The sequence below is a fragment of the Sceloporus occidentalis genome, unplaced genomic scaffold, assembly GCF_023333645.1.
Source record: "Sceloporus occidentalis isolate IW3139 unplaced genomic scaffold, rSceOcc1.0.p SCAF_2, whole genome shotgun sequence".
Classification (NCBI taxonomy): domain Eukaryota; kingdom Metazoa; phylum Chordata; class Lepidosauria; order Squamata; family Phrynosomatidae; genus Sceloporus; species Sceloporus occidentalis.
Window position 1 is genome coordinate 241,139,657 of NW_028316982.1, and position 24,996 is coordinate 241,164,652.

At 38.7% G+C, this 24,996-nt stretch overlaps 1 protein-coding gene across 4 annotated transcripts in view; it reads right to left on the reverse strand.

Moving 5' to 3' along the window:
- Positions 1–24,996, reverse strand: part of NBEA (neurobeachin) — a 559,686-nt gene that overhangs the window by 482,774 nt on the left and 51,916 nt on the right. For all 4 annotated transcript variants that reach the window (XM_089512505.1, XM_089512504.1, XM_089512507.1 and 1 more), the window contains exons 5-9: positions 24,514–24,635; positions 17,816–17,942; positions 14,830–14,949; positions 13,309–13,455; positions 7,936–8,133 (exon numbers count right to left, since the gene is read on the reverse strand). In XM_089512505.1, the coding sequence (XP_089368631.1) occupies positions 7,936–8,133; positions 13,309–13,455; positions 14,830–14,949; positions 17,816–17,942; positions 24,514–24,635 (714 nt within the window). The remainder of the gene's footprint in view (positions 1–7,935; positions 8,134–13,308; positions 13,456–14,829; positions 14,950–17,815; positions 17,943–24,513; positions 24,636–24,996) is intronic.

The following is a 24,996-nucleotide window of genomic DNA, read 5'->3' on the forward strand; positions in this document are numbered from 1 at the left end:
CTATGTTATTCTGTCTATTTTATTCTGTTTTGTAATGGTTATTTGATACTTGATGTTGTGAACCGCTTTGATCATTTTGGAAAAGCGGTATATAAATAAAGTTTTTATATTATTATTATTATTATTATTATTATTATTATTATTATTATTAGATATGTCTTCACAATCCAAAATGTCCTGAGGCTCCAACTACTAGTGCGGATATCTCATGGGTTTTCTTCATATTTACATCTATCCTTTTCTCATTTCCATCCTTAAGAGTTGTGTCTCCTTCCTGAGGATGAGCAGAATTCAAGACTAGGGCTGAAACTACTAGAGCATCAGCCAATGGCTCTTTCCCAAACAAATATAACTTCTTGCCATAATTAGTAAACCTCCTTTTGTTTACTGGATTTTCCCCTTCAAGTTCCAGTAACTCTGAACACTTCTGGCAATGGAATCTGAACATCTTGTGTACACGTCTGCTACAATATTGCAGCCAACCTGCTAGTTTTTCTTTGCTCCTAAAGACTCGCAGTACTAGACATTTCAACTGAACCTATACTTACTGTAATGAGCACTTTCTTTAATAGCCTCTTAAAACGCTCTACTTCAAACTATCTATTTCTACTATTTTTCTTACCTGCTCCTTTATCAGAATACTGCTCAAACTCCATCTACAACTCTATATCAACCAAATCTGACTCCAATGCTGAGCACCACAAGTTACTTTAACAATAATTTCTATAAACTGCTGTGCTTGGAGCAACTATGTCCTTCGCCTTTTCCCTGCATCTGAAAGGTTTACTGGCTGAACCACATGAAACATCCTCTTCCCTTGCACCTCACAATTTAATCTTTGTACCTGGATTTCAGCCTCAGATCGAATTGAATCATTCTCAATAAATGAATTTACATTATCGTTTACTGATGGGCTCACCGAAGCAAGCTGATTAACTAAATTAATTAATTGCTTAAATTATTTATATTAGATAAATTGTTTAAACTACAGTGGACCCTTGTTATACGCTGGGGTTTGGTTCCAAGTTCCCCTGTGGGGAAAAAAAAAACTGTGGATGCTCAAGTCTCAGAGGGAGCCATCAGGCAGACCAACAACATCAGGGACTGCCTGAAGGAAGAGGCCCCTCCCTCCTCAACTGTCATCTCGGCCTCAGAGGGAGCCATCAGGCAGACCCAGCAACATCAGGGACTGCCTGAAGGAAGAGGCCCCTCCCTCCTCAACTGTCATCTCGGCCTCAGAGGGAGCCATCAGGCAGACCAGCAACATCTTGGACTGCCTGAAGGAAGAGGCCCCTCCCTCCTCAACTGTCATCTCGGCCTCAGAGGGAGAGATCAGGCAGACCAACAACATCAGGGACTGCCTGAAGGAAGAGGCCCCTCCCTCCTCAACTGTCATCTCAGCCTCAGAGGGAGAGATCAGGCAGACCAGCAACATCAGGGACTGCCTGAAGGAAGAGGCCCCTCCCTCCTCAACTGTCATCTCGGCCTCAGAGGGAGCCATCAGGCAGACCAGCAACATCTTGGACTGCCTGAAGGAAGAGGCCCCTCCCTCTTCAACTGTCATCTTGGCCTCAGAGGGAGCCATCAGGCAGACCCAGCAACATCAGGGACTGCCTGAAGGAAGAAGCCCCTCCCTCCTCAACTGTCATCTCGGCCTCAGAGGGAGCCATCAGGCAGACCCAGCAACATCTTGGACTGCCTGAAGGAAGAGGCCCCTCCCTCCTCAACTGTCATCTCGGCCTCAGAGGGAGCCATCGGGCAGACCAGCAACATCAGGGACTGCCTGAAGGAAGAGGCCCCTCCCTCCTCAACTGTCATCTCGGCCTCAGAGGGAGCCATCAGGCAGACCAGCAACATCAGGGACTGCCTGAAGGACGAGACTTCTCCCTCCTTTAACTGTATTTTGTATTGTATTACGATTTTACTGTACACCGCTATGATCATCGCGGAATAGCGGTCTATAAATAAAACATATTATTATTATTATTATTATTATTATTAAATATAATGACATAGCAAAATGGTGTCCCTTATAAAAATGCAAAATCAAGCTTTGATATTTGAATTTTATACTTTTTTTGGAACATTTTCAAAGCGAGGATGCTTGAATCCATGTATAAAAAAATCTGTGTATTTCAAGTATTTAATGTTGACTGAATTCTTGCTTGTGCCTCTGCTCTCACTCCCTTAAAATATTCTTATTGTAGAATCATAGAATCATAGAGTTGGAAGAGACCACTAGGGCCATCCAGTCCAACCCCCTGCCATGCAGGAAATCCAAATCAAAGCATCCCTGACAGATGACCATCCAGCCTCTGCTTAAAGACCTCCAAGGAAGGAGACTCTATCACCCTCTGAGGGAGTGCATTCCACTGTCGAACAGCCCTAATGTTCAGGTGGAATCTCTTTTCCTGTAGCTTGCATCCATTGTTCCGGGTTCTGTTCTCTGGAGCAGAAGAAAACAAGCTTGTTCCCTCCTCAATATGACATCCCTTCAAATATTTAAATAGCGCTAACATATCACCTCTTAACCTTCTTTTCTCCAGGCTAAACATCCCCAGCTCCCTACGTCGTTCCTCATAGGACATGGTTTCCATACCCTTCACCATTTTTGTCGCCCTCCTTTGGACACGCTCTAGTTTCTCAATGTCCTTTCTGAATTGTGGCGCCCAGAACTGGACACAATATTCTAGGTGGGGCCTGACCAAAGCAGAATACAGTGGCACTATTACTTCTCTTGATCTAGACACTATACTTTTATTGATGCAGCCTAAAATTGCATTGGCCTTTTTAGCTGCTGCATCACACTGTTCACGCATGTTCAACTTGTGGTCTACTTGGACTCCTAGATCCCTTTCACACGTAGTTTTATTCAGCCAGGTGTCCCCCATCCTATATTTGTGCATTTTATTTTTCCGCCCTAAGTGCAATACCTTACATTTCTCCGTGTTGAATTTCATTTTGTTAGCTGTGGCCCAGCTTTCTAGTCTATTCAGGTCATTTTGAATCTTGGTCCTGTCCTCTGGGGTATTAGCTATTCCTCCTAATTTGGTGTCATCTGCAAATTTGATAAGTATGCTCCCAATTCTGTCATCCAGGTCATTGATAAAGATGTTGAATAGCACTGGGCCCAGGACAGAGCCCTGTGGAACCCCACTGGTCACTTCTCTCCAGGATGAAAAGGAGCCATTGTTGAGCACCCTTTGGGTTCGGCCGGTCAACCAGTTATAAATCCATGTAACAGTTACCTTGTCTAGCCCACATTTTACAAGCTTGTATGCAAGAATGTCATGGGAAACCTTATCAAAGGCCTTACTGAAATCAAAATATACTATATCCACAGCATTCCCTTCATCTACCAAGCTGGTAATTTTATCAAAGAAAGAGATTAGATTTGTCTGGCATGACCTGTTTCTCTGAAACCCATGTTGAGTTTTTGTGATTATGGAATTGCCATCTAGATGTTCACAGACTCTTTGTTTAATTATCTGCTCTAGAATCTTTCCTGGGGTTGATATCAGACTAACTGGATGATAATTGTTGGGATCGTCTTTTTTCCCCTTTTTGAAGATGGGGACAACGTTTGCCCTCCTCCAGTCTGCTGGGACTTCTCCCGTTTTCCAGGAGTTTTCAAAGATTATTGCCAATGGCTCTGATATTACCTTTGCCAGTTCTTTTAATATCCTTGGATGGAGTTCATCTGGTCCTGGAGACTTAAATTCATTTAGATTAACAAGGTGTTCCTCTACTATCTCTTTACTTATTCTGTGCTGAAATTCCCCTACTCTGTCCTCTGCTCCATTATCCTCAGGTTGAGCACCCTTTTCCTTTTTTGAGAAGACTGAGGCAAAGAAGGTGTTGAGTAATTCTGCCTTTTCTCTGTCCCCTGTTAACATTTTGCCATCCTCTCGACGCAGTGGCCCTACCATTTCCTTCTTCTTACTTTTGCTGCAGACATGTCCAAAAAAACCTCTTTTTGTTGTCTTTAACCTCTCTAGCAAGCCTGAGTTCATTCTGTGCTTTAGCTTTTCTGACTTTACCCTTACACATGCCTGCTATTTCTTTGAATTCCTTTTTCGTGATTTCCCCCTTTTTCCATTTCTTATACATGTTCCGTTTCAAACTTAGCTCCGTTGAAAGTTCCTTAGTCATCCATCCTGGTTTCTTGAGACTTGTCCCGTTTTTCTTTCTCACTGGAACTGTTTGAAATTGTGCCTTCAGTATCTTCCTTTTGATAAATTCCCATCCGTCCTGAACTCCTTTATCTTTTAGTACTTCTGCCCATGGAATCGCCCTCAATACTTCTCTAAGTTTACTGAAATTCGCTCTCCTAAAGTCTAGAATGTGTGTTTGACTATGCCTGGTTTCTCCTTTCCACTGTATAACAAACTCCAGGAGAACATGGTCACTTCCACCTAATGATCCCACCACTTGCACCCCATTAACCAAGTCATCCTTGTTGGTTAGGATCAGATCTAAAATAGCTGACCCTCTTGTTGCCTCTTCCACCTTTTGGATAATGAAATTGTCTTCCAGGCAAGTGAGGAATTTGCTAGACCTTGAGGATTTGGCTGAGTTTGAATTCCAGCAAATATCAGGATAGTTGAAGTCGCCCATCACTACTACATCTCTCCTTTCTGAGTGTGTGGTCATCTGTTCTAGAAAGGTGTCATCCAATTCCTCAGTCTGACTTGGGGGTCTGTAGTAGACTCCCACAATAATATCCTTGTTGTTTCCCTCCCCTTTAATTTTTATCCAGATGCTCTCCACCTGGCTGCCAGTATTGATGTCCTGGATCTCTTCACTGGTGAAAATATCTCTGACATATACTGCTATTCCTCCTCCTTTCCTGTTTGGCCTATTTCTCTTAAAAAGGTTATATCCCTCTATTTCCACATTCCAATTATAAGACTCATCCCACCAGGTTTTGGTGATGCCTATTATATCATATTTGCTTTGTTGTACTAGGAGTTCAAGTTCATCTTGCTTATTTCCCATGCTCTGTGCATTAGTGTAGAGACATCGCAGATCACGGGTCCCATTTACTTGCTGCTTGTGCAAGTTTTTTTGCCTCCAACTGTTGGGTCCTTGCACTTTTTTTCTTGTTTCCTCTATGTCAGTTTGACTATTTTCACCATCCCTTTCACATTCCTTAATATTGTCTCCCTTCCCCACAGAACTCAGTATTGGTGAGCCTCTGCTGAGAAAGAAAACTGAGATAAAATATTTGCATAAGTCACTCTAGAGCTGTCGGCTAAAGAGCTTGATGTGGGAGCCTGAATGCTGATGTAAGATAATTTATTGAGTCTGCATGTTTGTATTTTGACTTTGCATGCTAGTATTTAAAAAGGGTCTTTTCTCTTCTCTCTTCTGCAGCTTTTGCCTTGCTAATGAATCCTGTAAATCAATTATAACATGTGTCTGCCCACATGACTGCTCGGCTAGTCTTGATTGGACATTCACTGTCCTCTGTTCTGTCCCACCTCTCTGTGCGGAATCTGAAATTTGAAGAAGGCAAACAGATGTTGTGTCCTAGTTTTTGAGCTCCATTAGTTCTTTGCAACCTTAAGGGACTTGCAAGGTATGTTTTTAACTTTTTAGATTTCTTTATATCTTTCTTCACTCTACCACTCTGCAATATCTATTTCTTTAGTTTTCTCTGGTGCTGGCTGCTGCTTACAGTTGTAAACCGCTTAGACACTGCTTAGGCGGTATGAAGCAATATATAAATGAAGCTTGTTTGTTTGTTTGTACCAGCTCTCACACAAAGTAATAAATATTTTCTTGGATGATGACGCCACTCTGGACTTGGAGAAATGCCGCTCAATGGGCAACTGAATATTTACATTTGCCCCTCTGCACTTTTCACCATTTGCCATCTATGGGATTGAAGACTTGGAGGAAATTGCAGAAATTAAATCACTGTCCACTTGTCACCTTTTTCTTCCTGAGGACAATAGAGTCTTCTGTAATTTCTTCAATTTGCAGTTGTTTTCTTTTCTTAATGAGTACTAAACCAGATGACGACTTGGGCAGGTTACACACCGCCATTAAAGTACGGGCGGAGCGCGTACTAGGGTTAGGGAGGTGCGGTGCTTCCGCACCTCCCTAACACTAATACGCGCTCTGCGCGTAAAAAATGACGGCGGCTGTTCCAGACGGCCGCCGCCATGAGGACGTCACGGCCGCGCCGCCTCTATACGGGACAGCGCGGACGTGACGTCCTTGCTCCACGCCAGGGTGCCTAGTGCACCCTTAGCGTGGACCAGGAAGGAGCTCCATTTCGGAGCTCCTTCCTGGTTTGCGGTGCCACTTTGCATCGCTGGGTGCAGCCTTCAGACGGCTGCGCCCAGCGAAGCAAAGGAGAAAGGGGCCAAGCGGCCCCTTTCGCCTCCTCCCCACCGCCGCAGGGTGTCCTTGGGGCTTGAAGCCCCAAGGACACCCCTTTTCAGGCTGCAGGGAAGCGGCGTTTTGCCACTTCCCCGCAGCCTGAAAAGCGGCGGATCGGGGCCTCGGCGGCTGCCGTTCTGGCAGCTGAGGCCCCAATACACCGGGGAAAGGGGCGGGTACAGCCCACCCCAAATGGGCGGTCTGTAACCCGCCCTAGTGAATTCTTGTGTCAAAAATGTTTAAGTGTTTGAAATTATGATTACCTTAAGATAAAAAGTAAGATAGAAATAATCAACAGGTTGGCAAGCCAGAATTTTTAAAAATGAGAGGAGCCAGTATTTAGTGGTAATGGAAAAGAATTCTGAAGATTTCTGTCTCAATGTTAGGTTAACATGAGAGGTTAACCTAGGTTTAGTGGGTTGTTCCTTCAGCCTGCCTGAGAATTATTCTGCCTTGTGTTTCATGTATTTCATTCAAAATAATTGAGATTTTCATTACTATTACATCAACAATTCTAATGTCACAGTTAATTGTACAGATATATATAATACAATTATTGAATTTAAATAAAACATGCATATAGCTAGAATACTGTCATAACTGTTAATTTAAAGACAAGTAATTGCATTATGAAATTAATGTTTAATGGAAATAAATATCAACACATGAAAAACTTCTTTATAGACTACTTAAAATTATATAACTCATGGGACATTGGTAACACTATCACACAGTCAATGCAGTGTAAGGTGCCACATTCTTTTATTTTCATTTGCAAAATTATACAAGAGCTCATGGTTTCAAATATATGAAACAGCACATAATGCATTAGAATATAACTACAAAAACTTTCTACTACAACATATACAAATATTTGACTATTCTAACTGTCACCAGTGAAGGAACAGCTGCTAATATTACATATCTAACTTTTCTGCACATCTAAATTTTCATTTAAACCAGGAGTAGGAAATCTATGGTGCTCTAGATGTGGTTTGAGTCCTATTTCTATCATCTTAAAACAGCATAGGCCATAATAAGGGCTGGCAGAATCTGCAGTTTAACATAATCTACTCTTTCTCCTGACTTAGAAACTGTTTCAAACACATACTCTCCCCCTCATATAATGAAGAATTAAAGGCACACAGGAAGCTATCTTATAGACAATTGGTCCGTCTTGCTAAGTACAGACTATATTGAGTGGCAGGTCTTCCTATCCCAAATGCAGCTCATCTATCATTGAACATTTCCTTCTACACTGAAAACATTTTATTTAGATGACTATCAAAACCAAGGTAATGCGCTAATAGTATTGACGAAGAAATCTTTGCTTTGGGTCATCTGCCAAGAAAATGCTAAGGTATAAATTATTAACAACAAAAATACTGTAGAATAACAGCATCCTGAGTGTTAGCAAAGATAGAAAAAGAAACCAAACTACACAAAGTAACAGCTTACAGAAACAGTCATTTTCAACATCACTGAAAGCTTTGGATGTTTTACTAGTCATTATTAAAACATAGAAAACAATTAATATACACAAACCTGAAGCATAAGAGCATGAGGGGAGTGTACAAAAATTGAAGGATTTTCCTTTGGTGAAGATTCAAGGCATAGCTGAGCATCTGTAGCCTTGGCATTGTAAGTGAAGGCAATACTACTTGCAAGTTTCCCATCATATAGAACCTGTTTGTGATGTTCTGCCAGATGAATATCACTTTCCGATTTAAATTTGAAAGTACTCTGGGGAAGAACAAGAACATACACATTAATGACATTCTGAATAAACAATACTGTATATTTAAATTGCTTTAAGTCAGAATAAAACACACATGTCCAGTGAAATATTTATTACATACAGGTTGAGTATCCCTTATCTGGAATTACAAAATACAAACACTCCAAAATCCAAAATGGTCACCATGGGTGGCAGAAATAGTTACACTTTTGCTTTCTGATGGTTCAGTGTACACAAAATTTGCTTCATCCACACAATTATTAAACATACTGTGTATAAAATTACCTTCAGCTTAAGTATATAATGTGCACATGAAACATAAATGAATTTTGTGTTTAGACGTGGGTCCCACTTCCAAGATACATCATTATGAATACACAAATATTCCAAAATCCAAAATACTTTTGGTCCCAAGCATTTCAGATAAGGAATACTCAACCTGTAAAGACATTGTGTTGTTTTTCTTTTATACAGAGCTAAAATTCTCTTCATGGCATAATAAAAAAAATATTAAAAAAGTCAGTGCAATTTTGGGCTACATCAATATAAGTATAGTGTCTAGATCGAGGGAAGTAATAGTGCCATTCTATTCTGCTTTGGTCATGGCAGGGGGTTGGACTGGATGGCCCTTGTGGTCTCTTCCAACTCTAAGATTCTATGATTTTAATTTGATGGATTTGTTTATTTTAAAAAAGTTAATCCATTTAACTACATCAAATACAACAGTTAGGCAACTACCCTTTCTTCTAACAGGAATTTTAAGTGTACAATGTCTATTGGATTATGATTTCCACTCTCACAATAATATATACAGAAAAATACCTAAAGATACCATATGTTTCTAGACAAGTTTCATTAAAATTTAACACAACTTGCATGTAGAGAAATTCCAAAAGACAGGCCGATTGACACATGTGCAATGTTTACCCCACCTTATTTAATAAAAGATGAAGTCTGTGAATAGCTACACCCTCCACTAATACTACTGAAAGTTCCACTTCCTCAATATTTAAGATGGAAAATATTTCAAATGTGAGTTAACCAATTCCAATATTCTTCACTAAACTCCTTATCATATACATGGCAATGTTTCAGAACCTAATAGTTGTGTAATACAGTTTAAATAGTCCAGACAAACAAGCTGTGCTGTAATTCCAAATAACACTGGAATAATACTATTGAGATGTTCTGGACCACCATCACGCTAGTGAAGTAAATATTTTTTTTAGCATTTGCTCATCCCCAATGCCCTGTAAATTCGTTACTGAAAACATGTCCGATTTGTACAAAAATATTTGGTTTTGCACAGAAAGAAAGCATTTTTTCTGAAAACCTTTTATTTTGGGCACAGAAAGTAGTCAAAATCAAAAAATCAATTTAAAAGGTCTTGTAAAGCAAAAAAACAACAACCCTGCTATATTTAAAACTGCTATAAAAAACAATACAAAGCCTATTTGATTGTTCAGAACTAGCTGAACACTAGATTCTACCTTTTAAAGACCAGCTGTTGCTGCGGCTGCTGCATGCCTTCCAATTCATTTCCGACTTATGGCAACCCTAAGGCAAACCTATCATGATGGGCTTTTCTTGGCAAGGTTTGTTCAGAGGGGGTTTGCAACTGTCATCCTCTGACACTGAGAGTGTGTGATTTGCCCAAGGTCACCCGGTGCGTTTCTATGGTCCAACCAGGATTTGAATCCTGGTCTCCAGAGTCATAGTCCACCACTAAGCTACTATGCTGTTAGGGATCAATATGGATGACTATTTACAACTTTTATTTCCTGTTTAACAGACTGTAAACTCAACTGTCCATGTAATTTGTTACTTTCTTTATAGCCATTTGAAGGCTATTCATTTGAAGTAGAAGAAAGTATTTCTTATAGGAGTATTCATAACATTTGTAGAAATAACTAAATGAATGCATTTCAAGGTCTTATATGATGCTATCTTAAAATATTTTGTTATCTCAACATGCCCATTCCACAAAAGATAATAGATGGTGTTGCTTAAGGTTTTTGTTGAGAGAACATGGGCCGATTAGGATGTTGGCAACAGCCAATGGGAGCTAAGCCAGGGAAAGGTGGGGCTGCTCCCAGGAGTGAGTATATATAGAGAGACAAAACAGTGTTTGGAATTAGCTAAGTGAGATTTATTTTACCAGGAGGGGTTTAGCAGCCGATGAGGCTTAGGGAAACAGCTATGAGGTGCAGTTCGAAGGGGCTTTATGTACTTAAGATAGGAAGAGGTGCTGATTGTATCCTGAGGAAGAATCATAGAATCATAGAGTTGGATGCCCCACGAGTTCCAAGGGGTGACTGTACTACAGTATTACATTATAAACATACCATTCAGTAGTTTTAGAAAATACAGTAGAGTCTCGTTAATCCGACCTTTGTTGATCTGACGTTCCGGTTTATCGGACGTCGGACTGGTCGGTAGGCGTGGCTTGGAGCCCTTACCACGCCCCCAGCTGGAAAGGGCTCCAAGAGCGGCAGAGTGCAGCACACCAGGCCCCAAGCGCAGCACCCACCATGCGCTAGCCTTCTCTCTAAAGGGAGCCCGAGAGCTCCCTTTGGAGAGAAGGGGGCTGAAGCCCCGCCGGCGCTAGCCTTCCTGCCAAAGGGAGTTCTTGGACTCTCTTTGGAGAGAAGGGGGCTGAAGCCCCACCGGCGCTAGCCTTCCCTCCAAAGGGAGCTCTTGGGCTCCCTTTGGAGAGAAGGAGGTTGAAGCCCCGCCAGCGCTAGCCTTCTCTCTAAAGGGAGCCTGAGAGCTCCCTTTGGAGAGAAGGGGGCTGAAGCCCCACCGGCGCTAGCCTTCCCTCCAAAGGGAGCTCTTGGGCTCCCTTTGGAGAGAAGGGGGGCGAAGCCTCACCGGCACTAGCCTTCTCTCTAAAGGGAGCCCGAGAGCTCCCTTTGGAGAGAAGGGGGCCCTGCCGGCACTAGCTTTTCCTCAGTTGGAACCAGGCTACCGAGGAAGAGACTCTGGCCTTGGCCCAGTCCCCTCCCCGGCAGCTTGCTTTCCCTGGGCTTGAAGGGAAACCAGGTCTCCCTTGGGACTGAAGGAGTCCAAGCCACGCTGAGGCGAGACTTAGACTCCTTCAGCCCCAAGGGAGCCACTGCCCCCAATGGTGGCGCATGTGTGTGTGCACACGCACCGTCATTGGATTATCCAACATTTTCGGTCATCCGACAATCAGTCGGTCCTGTTTATGTCGGATAATCGAGACTCTACTGTATACTGTTTCTTATCTATATTCTGGTTTTCCTTAATACAGACACCTCAATCAACAAGGCCTCCGAGAAAGAAACTACTTTTTACAACATTTTTCCATACTTGTCCAGCCCCCCTTTTTTCTTGTTTTCTGTCTAGCTGGAAGTTTTTTAGCAGCATCTCCTCTGGTGGATGGTGAAAGAGGGCTGGAGAAATAGAGATGTCTGCCATAAACAATGCACTAAACCCTGAGTAGAGTAAAAAAAGGAATCTGATCAACCAATTCTACTGCATCTGTGTGTCTCCATACAACAGGCAAAATATAAACAGCAGCTATCCTAAAAAATCCCTTATTGAGCATGTGTGAACAGCAAAACAGTGATAAAGGTGGAAAAAAGAGTAGACTGTGTCATCAACTACCCAACTTTTTTTTAAAAAGCACACATCTATAAGCTTGGCTAAAATGAAAATCATTTTAAAAAGTAGAGGGTACTGTAAAGAAATTTTTGAAGAAATATCAAGCCGTCTCTACAAGGTTCAAAATGTTTTTTCTTACATGTGCAAAGTTTACTTGGCCTATCCCCCCCACTTCACATATTATTTATTCATTTATTGGAGTTATATTCCCCCTTTTCTCCCAAACTGCACACATTAATTTTAAATAAAATGTTTGGTGAAAAATGTTGAACTGCTTTTCTTTTTTGTGATGTCAAAACTTAACCCTATTTTTTCCATGTTATTCCTGCTCTGGTACTGATTGTTTCTATTAAATAAGTAATGCCAGGAACACATATTTTTTAAAGTGAAGCATGCCTGTATGGCTATTTATTTACCTTAATGCTTATGCTAATGCTAATTATCTTAACAGGTGACAGGCTAAATCCAGTTATGACACCAAATTAGTAGGAATAGCTAATACTCCAGAGGACAGGATCAAAATTCAAAATGACCTGAATAGACTAAAAAGCTGGGCCAAAGCTAACAAAATGAAATTCAACACAGAGAAATGTAAGGTACTGCACTTAGGGCAGAAAAATAAAATGCACAGATATAGGATGGGGGACACCTGGCTTAAGGAGACTACATGTGAAAGGGATCTTGGAGTCCAAGTAGACCACAAGTTGAACATGAGTGAACAGTGAGATGCGGCAGCTAAAAAAGCCAATGCAATTTTAGGCTGCATCAATAAAAGTATAGTGTCTAGATCAAGAGAAGTAATAGTGCCACTGTATTCTGCTTTGGTCAGGCCCCACCTGAAATATTGTGTCCAGTTCTGGGCACCACAATTTAAAAAGGATGTTGAAAAACTCGAGCGTGTCCAAAGGAGGGCGACTAAAATGGTGAAGGGTCTGGAAACCATGCCCTACGAGGAACGACTTAGGGAGCTGGGGATGTTTAACCTGGATAAAAGAAGATTAAGAGGTGACATGATAGCCCTGTTTAAATATTTGAAGGGATGTCATATTGAGGAGGGAGCAAGCTTGTTTTCTTCTGCTCCAGAGAACAAGACCCAGAACAATGGATAAAAGCTACAGGAAAAGAGATTCCACCTCAACATTAGGAGGAACTTCCTGACAGTAAGGGCTGTTCGACAGTGGAACTCACTCCCTCGGAGTGTAGTGGAGTCTCCTTCCTTGGAGGTCTTTAAGCAGAGGCTGGATGGCCATCTGTCAGGTATGCTTTGATTTGGATTTCCTGCATGGCAGGGGGTTGGACTGGATGGCCCTTGTGGTCTCTTCCAACTCTATGATTCTATGATTATTTCCAGCTAGTGCAAATCCATTAAATCAAAGACAGCTTGGTAAAACCCTTGCATAAGTCCACTTCGAACTTACTATCATATTTTTGTCTGTGGTATTCCAAGTACACATGTTGCACTGCCTACAGGCAGACTATTCAGATGTGAAAAAAAGATTAATGCAACAGGATTGGATTGTTGTTGGGGTTTTTTAACAATGATAAACCACTACCTTATATCCAGGTCCTAGCTGATGTATTGCAAATATCTGTGCTGGATTCAAAGCTTCTGTGAATACATATACTGCTCCAAGCTGACCACAAAACACTCTATTTGCATCAGCAGTTTCAGATGATCCCAGAAAGCATTTATCATAGCTCTGTATTTAAAATATATAAATAAAATACTTAAATCAGTCTTCAACAAAAATGCAATTAAGGACACATACAAAGAAAGATAATTAACTTAAAATCAGTCATGTCAGCACATTTGTACTATTTTTCTGAAAACTATTAGTTCTCTACAAAAATATATTTCCTTTTTTTTAAAGCTACAATATTTCATTCTTTACAGATCCATAACAAATTATAACTGGCGTTCTTGCAATATAAATTAGAAATGTTTTCCATATGTTTGAAGACGACAAGATTAATATTTCATGGCATATTAATTACAAATAATTTTACTTTGAACTGAAAATTACACTCCTGCTGAAATTTTGTAATGAAGTTATGGTCCTTTGTTTTTTGACATTATAAAAATTGAAAACAAACTTCAGGGGACTGTTAAAGTGCAAGATCCACATCTTAATTTGACACCTGAATCAGTGCTATTTAAAGCACGCATTACACGAGCAATCTAGGATTGGATTTGCTGACATTCTTATTTTTACCTACACAGCTTGAAGTCCCCCTCCCCACCCCACCCCACCAGCCCATGCTGGAACAGTGGCACTGCTTTTTAGCCTCTTTAACCTTTTTTTTTTTTAACCTCTTAGCCCCTTTCACATTTTCCGCTACAGGAACAGTGAAAAACTTCTCTTCCATACTGTTTTTCTGATTTAAATTCTTAACTCATCAAACAACGATATTGGTTCTCCTGGGGAGAACAGATCTCTATATACCCATAGAAAGGAGCAACACAGATTCTGCAAATATGCCAGAGAAATATTTAACACCTCTTCCTGAGTACAACTTCTTTGATCAAAACTGAGCCCAGCATGGCAATTTTCAAGTAAAAATACAGATATGGGGAATCCAACAAGATCTCACACATTATGGAAAACTGGCCCTAGAAAGGGACTTAGGCTCTGTACACACCGGCCATTAAGGCTGACATGGGGGCAGAGTTGGGGCATAGCATCTTCACAATGCGTGCCCAACTCGCCGCAGGGTGCTCTGATGCCACGTGCTACTCCACATGCCGTGCGGTGTCATGGGGCTCCTCCAGTGTTGCATCCATACAACACAGTGCCAAAGGAGTGCCAGATACCCGTGGTAACATGGTTATGACTCCCTTTGAAAGGCTGGATCGGGGCCGCAGTGCGAGGTTGCCATGGCCCCAATCTGGCTAGAAATATACAGCCCCTCACTCTCAGCAGGCAGCTTCTTATTATAATCATTTGCTTAACAAATAATTGTTCCTTAGATTCAAAGACAGACGTTATTCCCCCTAGATATGAAATTTATTTATGAATTGTTCTCTACATATAGTCAGGTATAGAACCGGGGGGGGGGGGGGGGGGACAACATACGTCATTTGTGTTCACATGCCAAGCCATATCACCATAGGATACTAGTTGACCATTTACATAACAGCGGATTTCACTATTTCTCCAGCGATTGTAGATGTGCACAATGCTAATCATGTACCACTAAAAAGAAACAGAAAAACGTCATTAATAAAGCAGCTGCATTACATTTTATTTTAAACAAAGCACTTTTTATTCTAATAAAGTTGAATAGCATGTTCTTGTAAACATTGTATTATATACAAATTCTTTAACAATAAAGATAAATATTACATAAACTGAAATATCAGTTTATGTAAATCATTGTAATATAAAGATTTAAAACTGTGGTATATACTTTTCAAAACCCAAGAAAAAAGCTATGCACTTTGAGGAAGAATCCACACTTCAATAGCAATACCATGTACATTTCTATACCACTTATCAGCGAACTCGGCACTCTCTAAGCAGATTACAGTCTCCATATCCACACATTTTCCCCCCATGGATTCAATCATTCATGGCTTTAATTTTTTTAAAAAAAAATCCAAAAGCAAACCTTGATTTTTCTATTGTATGTAAGGGACACTATTTTATTGCCTCTTTGTATATAACAGGACCTGATCATCCACAAATTTTGGTATCTACAAGGGTCCTGGAACCAAACACCAGTGGATACCAAAGGCCCACTCTCTACTCTGGGGGGGGGGGGGTGGTACTTACTCTATTGTCACTGTTGTTCTTTGCTCTTGCAACTCACTATGCTGCTCCTTGCTACCATGTTACATTACTGTAATTCCCTCTGCAGAAAATATTTCAATTTAAAAAAGTAAAATGCATTCTGGTTCCTGCAGTGCCTAATACATGTTATTGCAGTTCACAGTATTAGAGTCCTTTTCCTGTTTTAAATGTCATCCCCTGCTTGGGAAATACAAACATATTTTAAGAAATAAAAGGATGGATGAAGAGCTTAAACTAACAGTTGGGGGTGAACTGGAGTTCGATCTGGCGCATGTGTACATGTGCATGCACGTGCTTACACACACAAAACTGATTCCCTATTTGTTTTTCAACAAATTAACCGACAGCATGCAGTCATCCTTACCTGTAACTGCAAGTAAATCAAACAGAGTACAATGGCAAAAAGACTAGTGTGTTATGATGGTGGCATAACTCCTGTTATACCAACAGCTGCACTTGTTCTGTCCCCAGAAAAAGAGTGATATCCCAAATAAATTTTGGTATTATAACTTTAAGAAGTTTGAGTAATTTGTAGCACTCTTCTTTATAACTTATAAGTATGATTCTCTAATATTCCAAACAGTGTGTGTCCCTAACTATAAACATTTGCTCAGCAGAAATCACCAACTTGTATGCACAACAGCTGACCAATATAGCACAACTTCTAGTTGCAAGATATTTGCAAAATGCAAAAATCCTGTAAGGATGCAACCTTCCAGACATGCACTTTTGGAAAAAGCCCTAATACAACATTTGCTCTCAATTTGGCTATCATACAATTGTTCATTTCCAATTCAATGCACATGCTTAATCAGAGGTAAAATCCAGAATTGCACACGTATGCAATTTCTCAGAAATAAATTCAATTTCGGGTCGGGTCAGTTGTTTTCTCTAGGAAAGGCTGCAATTGATAGCAGAACACACTCAGCATCTTGTGCACATTATAGTGAAAGAACTGGCATTCACAAAGCCTGCAAAGTTTGGCTTATTTTTGCTTGGCTAAGTGATAGAATTGGGCAATAACCAACATTGTCGGTCTGGATAAGAGATGTAAAAATTCTGGAATCAATATATCTGAGGATATTGTTCAGACCTCAGTTATGCACCACCATAGAAGCCATGAACCCTAAGGAAGGGCTTATTACATTCCATATTTACAGCACCTTCCCTCATAATGCATTTAAACAACTCACTCTATTCACTGGCCTTTCATTTTATACCTTATAGAGTCTAATCTAAATTAAGCATCAGTATGCTGTTTTTTCCAGTAACATTTCGCTAACTGGTGTGCTATATTCTGAGTTAATCTTTTGAAAAAAGGAGAACTAAATTCTGAGAAATTTAGATCTTGGTAAGGAAAATAATTCCAGTTAAATCTTATTATATGCTTTATATTTTTATTATCCTTGGCATTTTAAAGCATTTTAGTACTAGTAGAGATGAAATTTCGATAATCCTATTTATGGGTAACCTTTAACTAATTTTTACCTGCATTCTTTTGAAGACTAAAAATGTCAATGAGAAGCAAATTCAGGCACATAAACAGCCACCTTGAGTACTATTATGGCTTCCAGTGGGTGTGAGCATTTCTGTTTATAAAGTATTAATTACAGGAATCAATAAATATCTTGTCCTAATTGTAGAAAGGCTAGGATTAAATTTAAATGTCTCACACCAACAGGTCAAAGGTCAAAGTATAAAAAGGATAGTTAAGTCCTGGAATAAATAAATAGTTTCCTAAAGTAAACTTCTCTAGAATTTTATTAAAAATATTAGAGTGAAACATTGAGATCTATAAACATCTCTTTCTCCACAGATGTGATTGTACCAACATAAAATGAGATATTTATGCTACTAAAGAATAGCTATTTAAAAAACAGTTTAAAACTAATGAAAAAACTTGATACTTTGTTCTGGCAGTTGTACAAATTGGAATATTCAGTTACAATTCACTTTCTTTTTTGAATACTGAAGAAAAGGTTTGTAAAAAAAACCAAGAAAAATTGACATAAACTTGATTTTTATATGGAGTATTTGTCCTGACAATCTATTATATGCCTTGTGAAAATAACAAAGTTGGCTATAGTATTTCCTCTTCAGAAGTGTTCAAAACATCAAGAATGAAACTAATAATCAGAACAAGAATAATTGAAACTAATAATCGGAACAAATTAACTGTTTTTTATATTATCACAGTTATACAGAGTCAAACTGACTACATGGATTCTCATTACTCTTTTTATACACTATATAAGCTTTTCATGCTTACCTTGCGAGGCTGAAAATCATACTTTACACAGTGTTGAAAACCTTTGCCTTTTGACTTCAGTGATGTAACTATTAAGCAATTGCCAACAAAATGAGCAGAATATCCCACACCTTTGCTAGTTCGAAAACTGAAATAATAATCAAAAAAATTAAAAAGCATTTAAGAAACTACATTACTTGAAGTTTATTTCAGACAGATGGTTAGGGTTAAAACTGAGTATTCCTTAACAGTAATAAATGTTCCCTCTATATAAACAGAGAAACACACAAACAGAAAAACTAATCTTCCAAATGGTTGATAATGTCTTTGGTTATTAACAAAAATAGACAAATTTTGGAAGTTAGAACAATGGAGAAAACCTTTTATTCCTCTGTGCAGAACATGCTTCTGAAATGCTTCAACTTTTCAAATATTATTATTCTTGTCTCAGCCATTACTAACCAACACTGTCATCCTCTACAGATCGCAAACTGAAATCAGGTATTAGTGACCTGTCTTTACTCCATCAGTTCAGGGCAGAAAGGGTATCTGAATATAAATGACCCTGACCTTGGAACACTGCCAAAATTTAATTTTTTAACATGGTTTCTTCATAAAAGATAGGTAATTTGTTACTGCAGCTGAAAATCAAACTATACACTACACTAAATGGCAGCATACAGTTAACACGTATTTTCTTTTTAATGAGGAAGTAAGCATGCTGGGGCTTGATCCAGATCAGTGGGGGAGGGGGGATTTAAAGCCATTTTGTAGTAAAATTTTGGCCTCCACTTGGGGGGGAGGTTAAATAAAATTTATAATGCTATTGGTCCCAATGTCTTTTTCCAGGCATAAAGCACTGTGATAGTTATGATCTATTTGAGTTCTATATGGCTTGGGGAAGTCTATATGAAACAGCATATACTCCATTACAAGCCTGCTCAGGTCTTAAGATCTGTGTGCAGATCTTAAACATGATTGAGGATGAACAATTAGAATGGAAACACAGTAAACTTTTGTTTCACATGATTTGTGCAGCGAGACTGATATATGGGGCTTATTGGAAAAACAATGAAGTACCAGACATAAATATGTGGATTTTGAAACTTTATTATTTTTTAGAAACAGGCAAATTATCTTATTTGATTAAGAAAAAAATCTTTGAAAGATTTTAAAAAAAACTTGGGAACCCTTGATGGTTTTTTTAAAGAAGGAAAAAGATAATTTCACAGGTACTGCCTTTGATTAAAGATGAGATAATATTTAGAAGGATTTTATAGGTCTATACAGGAACATAATAATGTAACAGATAGACACTGAAGAAGAAGGAGTGGTAACATTTAGAGAAAAAGAAACATGGACCCAAATAGAAAGTATTGTAAACATAGAATGATACACAGACTTTGAAGAGATGGGAAGTCAAATAAGTACACTCTGCTATTATTTTACACTTGAATGCAGTTGGGAAGATTAATATGGCACAAAAGAATGGCATGTAAATTGTTTTTTTGATCAAGTGATGTGTGTAATTGCAAAATGTTTTTTTATCTTTGTGAAGATAATAAAAATAATGTATATATATTTTAAAAAAAGATATCTGTGCCCCATCCTTAGTCTCACACACACTCCAGACATACTAGATGGGAAAATGAGAGACAGCTTTCTTGGGGAATGTTCTTAGGATCTGGAACTCTCTAAGGGATGAGGGTAAGCTTCCCCCACCAGGCTGTCCTGCCAGCAAGCAAAGACCTTTTTACAAAGAAGGTCTATGCAATCTAAACTGGCTTGTAACTGAGGGCTTTGAACAGTTGTGTGGTGTGTTTTTAAATGTTATTTCATTTATTTTAATGTTATAGTTGTGTCTGTTTTTATCTAAATCAACTGTTAGCCACATTAGGACTGCTTCTCCTGCAGTAGTGAAGAGTATGCATTTCAATTTACAGGGGTGACCTTAATAAGTAAATGAATTTATTAAAAAGTCTTGAAGTACCTTATTTAAAGGTCTTGTTTTAGAAAGGATTGCCACAAGATGTGCCCTCTCGAAGATATTGCACACTGCTGACTAGTATGTAATAGCTTTGCTTGCATGCCCTCCATACACAGTGCACTGTGTGTATGCTTGAATGTACAGATAACTATTGTACAGAGCAGTCACACACCCACAAAAGAGATATATATACTGTATATACTCATGTATAAGTCTAGAAATTTTAGTCAAAAGATGCCCCCAAAAACCTGAGTCGACTTATCCATGGGTCAATGTAAGTACTATACTTTAACTCTTATTTTAAAAAGGAACCATTCCCTGGTGAAAAGCAAGAGCATAATCTGTCCTGGAAGCACTGATGCCCTCTATTCTCTCATCCATCCAGCCTTTAGTATGAGCACAAACAGTTATGTCTGCTGGAATTTTATAAGTTCTTTGGCATTGTTTTGCTTTACTTCATCCTTTAGATCCTTTGCAATATGCCCCTAAGTTTTACCCTCGACTTATACACGGGTTATATCAAAACCCATAATTTTGGCCCCAAAACCTACCCTCGACTTATACATGAGGTCGACCTATAGTTGAGTATATACGGTATTCATGTATAAATCTAGAAATTTTAGTGAAAAAATGGACTCCAAAAACTTGGGCTGACTTATCCATAGAGCAATTTAAGTACTGTACTTTAGCTCCTATGAAAAAGGGAACCATCCCCTGGGAAAAAGCAAGAGCATAATCTGTCCTGGAAGCATTGACCTCCCCCCTCTACTCTCTCATCCATCCAGCCTTTAGAGTGAGCACAAACAGTTATGCCTGCCAGAATTTTGTAAGTTCTTTTGCGCTGTTTTCCTCTGATTCATCATTTAAATCCTTTGTTGCATATTTACTCATGACTTATCCACAGGTTATATCAAAATCCACAATTTTGGATCTGAAACCTGCCTTCAACTTATACATGTCGAGTATATACGGTAAGATACAACGTAGAGTCAAAGGTCACACACAGACACACACACAGAGGTCAAGAGAATATGAAATCAAATCTATACAACTAGAGCTTTAAATATGTTGGTGGGGGAGATAAGGGAAGTGACAATGCTTACAGAACAACTAATACTCAAGACAAACATACGGAAAGCAACAGAAAACAGTATATCCTAAATCAACTGCTAGTCCCAATGAGACTATACCCACCAAATGAACTGCTGAATGGTACATTAAACCTTACTTAGTTCTTGCTGATTCAGTGGGTCTGTTATTGTTGGACCTAGCAACTGATTAATGCCTAAACCAAAATTAATAAGAACTGGATTTTGGAAAAGAGCTACAATGGAAAGGAAAGGATTGACAGAAACAAGGAAGAAAACTCATTCAAAAATAAATCTAATTGACTAATCAATTTGCAAGCCACATCACTATTACAATTTTTTAAAGATCTTGCTGAATAGAGAAAAAACTAGAAAAGAGCAGAAGCAGAACAGAACCCATTCTCTAAATAGCTGAAGAACTCTTGAAAAATCATTCACTGTAATTATAAACTAGACATGCCAATCACAAAGCTACTTCTCACTCTGGCGCTTCTTTAAATAAAAGGTTTAGGGGAAAATGCTACAGTTTTGGTAGATACTATGTCTCCCTCTGCCTTTGTTTCTGAACTGTTCATAAAGCTTGAGGAAGATTCACACTCACTTCAGAATAGTTTCGACAGTACCCACATTGCCCCAGATATCTCCCATGCTCAATCTGCACTACAAAAATAATAGTTTGGCATTGTTTTAACTATTCTATGGAATTCATGGATTTGTAGTTTGTTGTGGCACCAGAACTCTCTGACAGAGAAGGTAAAATCTCGAAACTACAAATCCAAGAATTCCAAAGCATTGAGACATGGCAGTTAAAGTGATGTCAATCTGCATGAGTTCTGCAGTGCAGATGCAGTCCCAGATGAATCTGAAAACACTCCACTTTGCTTCAAGGTTCACCTAAATTTGTTGCATGACCCTACTGGGGGGGAGGAGCTACTCCTTCATCCTAATTTTTTATTCACCAGAGTTACAAAAAGTCTTCCTTCCATGTTGAACTTTTTACTGCTTTTATAGTTTATGGAAAAAACTGTACAAGTTATCAATATATTTTCAAGAAGGTGCTTCAAATACAAAACCAAATCATGGTCATATGTGTAATTAGACCTTACAATGAGGATAATTGTCTCAACACCAATAAAGTAAGTTTCCAGAATCTTTAACATATGGATAAACTATGAAAACCCAATTTTGTCTTCCTCTTCAGTAATGTAGTTTTGAAAGGATTGTGCCTTAATGCAAAATTAGAGTTACTTTCCTAATCAGTGCTTAGAACAGACCCATTCAATTTATTTTATTTTATTTATATGGGAGGTACCCAAGGCAGCTCACAGACAATTAAACAATTAAACTCAATGAGACAGGTTAGTAGTGACTAAATTAAGTCCATTGATTTCAATGGGTTTTTGCTAAACACCAAGATAAAATATCTAAGTGTGTAAACCCACCAAATGCATCGAAGGGACTAGGCTCAAGTCTATGAAAGCTCATGCTACCAACTTCTGTCTTTCAGTTAGTCTCAAAGGTGCTGCAAGATCCCACTGCATACTTGTAAACCCAAATTAAGCTAACCCTTTCCTTTCTACCAAACTGAATTAATACTGCACTGGATCAGTTTTAAAACATGGTCAGATTTCTATGAGATGCACTTACATATAAACTTTTGAAATATCAAGTTCTGCCACCTCTGATCATATACAAAATGTGCTTTTGGGGGAAATTCCTTCATGTCAGATTTTGCATTTTGAATGTAAGCAGAAACCTGTCCTCTCTTCACCTCAAAAGATGTTGCAAAAAACTGACATTCTGATTTAATTTATCTTCAGATATGGGGGCATTCTTACTTCAGGATATGGAGCAAAATCTCTAATTAAATCAGTTGTCAACTTGTGAAGAAATGTTGTATGTCAAAACAAAAGGCATTAAGAATGAAATAAATGCATCAATACTAAAGGCTATTTCGCATACAGAATGTTCTCTGAATATAGTCATACAAAAATTATGCAAGTGTCTTGAAAGCTGAAGTACATTTTAAAAATGTATGTACATGGGTTTATCCTGTTCTTTCTGTGCCCATGAGGAAAAAAAAATGCCACGTGGGGAACAAGCCTGAGATGTACCTAGATTTCTGGGCTGTTGAACTGTCTTACTTCTAAATGGAAAGTATATGTGTTCTGCACCAAATACAGTTTTGTATATATTTGACTTACTGGCTCATTTTTCATCATCACTACTTTATACAAAAACGCTGGAGTCTGTTCAGAACATATTCATACCACCCCCCCCAAAAAAAGCATGCCTGGAATGCTGGTGAGATAAAGCTCTCCCAAAGGATCTTAAAATTCAGGCCAGATCATATCGGAGTTATGGTCGTTCAGATAGTCTTGATTCAAACTGTGTAGGACTTTAAAGGTCACAACCAGAACTTTGAATTCTGTACAGAAATGGACTGCTAGCCAGTGAACCAGCTTTAACAAGGGATTTATAAGATTTTTGTATCCAGCCCCCATCAGGAGCCTGGCTGCAACGTTTGGGACCTGCTGAAGTTTCCAAAACTGTTTTCAAACTTGCAGCAATGGAACATATGCTGAAGTACAAAATATTTCTTCATTTATCAACTTTTAATTAACATTTTATTGCCTTTGTGGGTATAAAAGAGGAAAAAGTCTACTACAATTCAATATAAAATCAATTAATAAAAATCTCAATGGAGACTAAATCTACTTAATATAAAATCAAATGCAGATTCAATTCAGACTATATTCCATTAGTCAACCATCACTGGCCTAAGTATATATCACTTCAAGTTTATATCACTTCATTAGTAATTTTCAGTCCTATAGTTCTAACTGATATATTTTTGGGATGGCAGGTGGAGGGTTCATCCCTTCACGCCAACCCGAGACAGCAGGAGCCAACATTCTTTTCTGACAATTTAACTGCTATGGCTCCCTTCTACGTTAGTTTCATTATACAGCTCTGACACTTCACTCCATCGGTCCTACTGCTGTTATTACCACAATTGAGATGTTCAAATTCAAAATGAATACAGGCTGACCCTCCTTTATCTGAAATGCTTGGGACCAGAAGTGTTCAGGATTTTTGAATTTTGGAATTCCTGTATTTGGAATATACGTACATAATGAAATATCTTAGAGATGGGACCCAAGTCTAAATACAAAATTCATTTATGTTTCATATACATCTTATACATATAGCCTGAAGGTAATTTTAAGCAATATTCTTAATAATTTTGTGCATGAAACCATCAAGGAGCAAAGGTATTACAATCTCAGCAATCCATGAAAAATGTTTTGGTTTCTGGAGAATTTCAGAATTCTGATAAGGGAGAGTAAACTAAATACATCAAGACTTAAATCCTGTACACACATACATGGGAATAAAGCCCTCCTGAAGTCAAGTACAGCACTATTAGTTTATTAAATAAAGCATTTCCTGTTTCTTAAGACACTTTCAGTTGCTTACAATAAAACATTTAAAAGCATTATTTCTTTTAAACAGTTGTCTTTTGAGCTGATGGAAGGATGCAACACACTGAAAGATGCTAATATTTTAAGCAAATATTTTAAATGAACTCATTAATACTTCATAAAAAACAAGAATAACAAATTATATCATATTTAACTTACCAATAGAGATATGGTTTATCCTTATCTACATTAATATTGTTCAATGGATCCATGCGAAACCAGGTGTTAAGCGTAAATCCATTCTGGTAAGGCCACTTGGCAATAGGAGGCAATGCAATTGCCTATGATAAAAAAAGAAGCATTATTTACCATAAAGCTAAATTAAATTTGTAGAAAAAGAAATAATTTACTACAATTAAATCAACAAACCTAACCATGCTGTGACGCCATAATTAATGTAAAAAGAGTGGAGCTAGAAAGGCAGATGGAACTTTTAAAACCTCAGTAGCAGTTTAGTACTTGGGTCTTTACAACTCCCATCTTTTTCTTTTTAATGAGCTATCTAACTGTCATCGTTCGGCCTCTGAGGGAGAGAGAAGGCTGGCCCAGTACCATCAGGGGCTAGCCTGAAGACAGAGGCTCCTCCCTCCCTAACGGTCATCATTCGGCCTCTGAGGGAGAGAGAAGGCTGGCCCAGTACCA